Genomic DNA, 4560 nt, shown 5'->3' with positions numbered 1-4560 from the left:
GTGGAGGTTGGCCTTTTGGATATGGATGGCTGTGATTTGGTTGCTCCAATCCTCTTGCCACCTCCTTTTTGTCCTGGCTCTGCCACATGGCTGTCTCTATGATTTCGTTCCCTTTTCTGTGTACCATGTAAAACCTGTAATGCTGAATTTTTTTTCTTGTTTGCGCTATGCGGTCCATAGATATTGTCTGAATGTTCTTGGCCTTGAGGATGACCTTGGCTGATGAACCGTTCTGCGATTCTGTGGGTGCATTTCACCAAGGGTTATCGCCCATAAGCATCTTTTGACGGTCGAGAAGCCCTGATATATTGCATCCATGAATTTGTCCAGTAACCGTTGATTCCGTGGAATAAATCGGTTTTCTCAGTCAGTCTTTTGGTGATAACAACTCGAGCTGTGGCTTGTGTGGCACACCATTCTTTGTTCTGGCTCAGTGCCCCAGTGCCCCAGTGCCTGGCTGCAGAAAACACATCCACCATCAACATGACAGTCCTGCCAAGGATGCCATCAGGAGGATACCAACCATATAATAATTTTGTACTCCCTCCGTTCGGAATTACTTGTCGTCAAAATGGATAAAAATGGATGTATCTAGAACTAAAATACATCTATGTACATCCATTTCTCCGACAAGTATTTCTGGACGGAGGGAGTATATAATACCTGGACCCCATGAATCTTTCCCTAGGAAAAAAATGATCTTTTCTAGCCTTACTAAAATATCTGAATTTATATGTCATAATATATTTCATATCAAAATGAATTAGTAGGAACTAGGAAGTGTCACAATGGCTAGGAGAAAAACAGAGAAACAAGGATACAAAAATGCATATTTTCCAGACTGGGGGTGTTTGATATAAAAGTTCAAAGCGTAAAGCAGAAAAGGAATTTGGCACCTTTGTCTACTCACCATAAACATTAACATCAGAGAGCGAGTTGGTATGTGGCACCTAGTGCCCTCAATAAAAGGACAAGACACAAAATACCATGAAAGGGATTTTACTATTGAATAACAAAAGCCGGTAATTACAAACTGTTTACAAGTACACGAGGTTGGCCTACTTAGATCAGACGATGTCCTATAACTCGGACCCATGGCCCTCCCCTCCCCCGCATCGCCCTCCCCACGGGCGACTCGGGAGGCGACGCAGCCCTCGAGCGCTCCCTCCCCTCCTCCTCCCCCTCCCCATGCCGCCGCCGGTGCTCCCCGCCGGGCAAAGCCCTGGTTGATCCGGCGGCGGCGGGACTTCGCTCCCAGGCGGCCTCCCCCCTCGAGCGTGGGGCTCGACGAGGTTGACGGAGCTGCGCTTCTCCGAACCTAGGGTTTCGCGACGGCGGCCCCAGATCCAGAGGGTCGGGCCTCTGGACTGGCGTGGCGAGCACGCGGGCGGCGCGGTGCGACCCTTTGGGGGCGCGGCTGCGGCTGCTTGGCTGTGCCCCGGCGGATCCGGGCGGCGGAGGCTGCGGGCCGGTGCGGCGGCGGCCATGGTCGGCGGCGGCAAGGTGCAGGTGGCTGGTCTCCGCGACGGCGCCACTAGCCCTGCTCGACGCGTCCCGTGCGATGGCTGGCCTTGTCTGGCAGCCATCCGGCAGCTGCTGCACTGCGCTGGCCGGTGCTTCCCTACATCGACAGTGACAATACGTGGTTTCCCTCTCTGTGCTGGTGGTCCTCTCTGGCGATCTGCTTCCCCATCTCCTGTTTGCTCTGCTTCGGCGGTTTTGGGGTTCTGGTCTTGGGCCGGGCGAAATCCCTGCGCAGCGATGGCCTGCGCTGACAACGGCGACACCTGAGGGTGCCGTTACCTCCATGGAGGCGCTGTCATGGCCCGGACTGGACCCTCTCCTCGGGCACCAGGGGAAACCCTTGGTCCAGTTCCCTGGACAAGGCAGCGGCGGCGTCTCAGCGCCGTTCCTTTCTTGAAAGCGCTGCTTGGGTCGCACTTGGAGTCCCCTATGCGTCAGCTGGAGATGGTGGCCTCCCCGGTCTTTCCGGCGAGGTTTGCTGGTAATGCGATGCTGTGATGAGGGTTGTAGCATGGAGCGTGGGCGTCCGGGGCGCAATGTACGCCGGCGCCGGCACGTCCAAGACGATGGCTTCGCTAGTTTTGGCTGGGTCCTGCCATCCACCTGCCGTCTCCTAGGCACATATGGGTGGAAGGTACGTTGGCCCGGTCAGCCCTGGAGATGCAGTCTTCTTCGGAGGCGCCTGGCAACGGCTGTGACGCGGCCTTGAGGCTCTGTGTCTAGCTACCTTGCCATTCATGGTTGGAGGCTGGACAAGGCAAGACCTTTCGTTGTTGTGGTCTGTAGTTGGTAGCACCTCCTCACCTACTTGTCTGGTGAGGACGATGGTGTGTGTGCGTGTGTCCCTCCTTCTGGGAGGTTGTACCTGTACTGCTGTTCTCTTCCTGTTCAATGAAATGAAACGCAAACTCTTTTGCGTTTTCTCGAAGAAAAAAAAATACACCCATAGAGACTGCCTATGGTGTATGTGACTTCTCCCATAAAGTGTATTAGCATGCCTGAAAACAAAAACACTCGCTATCACAAGCTTGATGTGCATGATGTCTGTTCTACACATGCCATCAGGTCTTAAGTCTGATCACATCATTCAATCCATATATTGTGTATTTATCTCAGAATTGTCAAAACGGCTCAATGAGGCTTCGTTCATCAGTTCAAGGCTTCAAGCAGATGATGAGTTTGCACAGAGAATTGTTACTTTGCTGCCAGCACTTCAATTCATTACATTTGAAGCTAAATTGTAATGAATAACAAGAAGCGGTCTACCATTCAGTTAAATTCATTCTATGCTTCAGATGAACACAAGTGTTCTGCATATCAATCAGAGACACTATAGGTTGAGAAACTCTTGAGTTGTCATAGTTTTCAACCAGCAGAAATTAAAAATCAAAGCTAAATCAAAGCTTCCTGCTCATGATCCGCATGTACTGTGGCATTATCAGCATTAATTGGACGGAATTGAATTGACTTCTAATGCAGTTTGAATCACAGAGTAGCCTTTGATTGGACATATTCTGTGGATATTGGTGAGGACCAGGTTTGTAGGTCCAAGGGCAAGCTTATGATGAGTCCACACTCCAAATTCCTTTTTCTTGCTTAAGGGATGCCTTCACCTGAATTGCTTGTAAATTGGTGTGGTCCTGTAGTTCCTCTCTGTGTGCCTTCTCAGATCATTCACAAGGTGCAATTATTGGTGGATTGGTGCTGACTGCAGTTCATTCTGGAAACAGAAGGTTGTGACATCATCAATCGGTTTCAAGCAATCGGTTTAGAAACATCATCTGCTGCTCTCTTCTTCAATTATTGATGAAGCAAACTCTCTTCTTCATCAACTCTGCTGCTTTAGAAACATCATCAATCGGTTTCAAGCAAGCTTCTACAGCTGCCACAGGAGTGCTACTAGATAAAAATGCCACAAGCTTCTGCCTAAGCAGTGGCGATAGCTTCTCGCAGCATGTCAACAACTCCAATGACGGGAGCACTCCTTTCTTCACCAGCATTGTGAATGCGCACCTCACAGACTGCTCGATGGCCTCCTTCCTCCGCACCTCATAGTTCTCAATCAGAAGAAATAAGAACTCAAGTAGCATGTTTGCGATATCTACATACTGAGATATTGAGTTCAACATCAGAAGCATTGCGGGCTCAATGTTCATGACGTTACCCTTGCTTTCATCAAAAAACAGCCAGTCATAGAACAGCGCCAACTTCGCATTCGCTACAATGTATCCCTTGCTGCAACTAGTCAGCAACCAACCGATGACCGCCCAGCGGGCAATGACACCGGACTGTATAACCTCATTGGTCGGGTGGTACCCGCAGCATATGAAGCGGACAATGTCCGGTATCCTCTCCTCCCCTCCGGGCACCATCAAATGCTTCCTAGCGAACCACAGCTGGTACCTCTTCTGGCTTCCCCACTTCACATTGTTCATCAAGAACAGCAGTTGCGTCTCCATCTCCGGCGAGATAGGCAAGGCTGTGCACCAACCTGGACTGGCAAACCGGCAAATGTCACCGCCTCGGCCCAAAATCAAGTCTTTCCAAAGTCCCTGGAACTCCGGCACGAGCACCAGTTCATGGAGCGACCGCACAAGGTCCCTCCCGATCAGCGTGCACACCTGGAAGTTATCCCGCAGCACCGAGACGCAGAAGGACACCAGCTTCTCTCCGCACTCTTCGAGGTTCTTTGCGCTCTTGCACTCCTCGCAGTTGCTGCACTCGGCGCTCCTGGGGAACGGAGCGAGGCGGTTCCTGGCGAGGAGGCGGAGGAACGCGAAGACCGCGGAGGCGATGAGCTGGGGCTCCTCGGCGACGAGGAAGGAGGAATGCTCGCGGATGAGGTCGAGGAGGCGGGCGTCTCCGGGGAAGGGCACGCGGCGGAGGAGGGAGAGGAGTAAGGGCGCGAAGCCCGGCGCGGCCGCGCGGGTGAGCTCGGTGGCGGCGAGGAGGAGGCGGGCGCGCGGGTGGGGTAGGAGGAGGGGGAAGGGGAGCGAGAGGAGGGCCGAGGCGAAGGAGTGGTAGAAGGCGGGGAAG

General features: G+C 52.4%; 1 protein-coding gene and 1 pseudogene across 1 annotated transcript; both read right to left on the bottom strand.

Annotated features, from left to right (window-relative positions):
• Nucleotides 1-1079: 1079 nt before the first annotated feature.
• LOC123090020 (translation initiation factor IF-2-like) lies at nucleotides 1080-1875 on the bottom strand (annotated as a pseudogene).
• A 732-nt stretch (nucleotides 1876-2607) lies between these two features.
• On the bottom strand, nucleotides 2608-4556 carry LOC123090019 (integrator complex subunit 3-like; the record flags this gene model as incomplete). Its single annotated transcript, XM_044511512.1, has 1 exon — nucleotides 2608-4556. A coding segment is annotated over one exon (1236 nt), but the record flags the coding sequence as incomplete, so codon positions are not given.
• Nucleotides 4557-4560: the final 4 nt, after the last annotated feature.

Source organism: Triticum aestivum, chromosome 4B, assembly GCF_018294505.1.
Source record: "Triticum aestivum cultivar Chinese Spring chromosome 4B, IWGSC CS RefSeq v2.1, whole genome shotgun sequence".
Taxonomy (NCBI): Eukaryota; Viridiplantae; Streptophyta; class Magnoliopsida; order Poales; family Poaceae; genus Triticum; species Triticum aestivum.
This window is presented reverse-complemented; position numbering and strand designations above follow the sequence as displayed.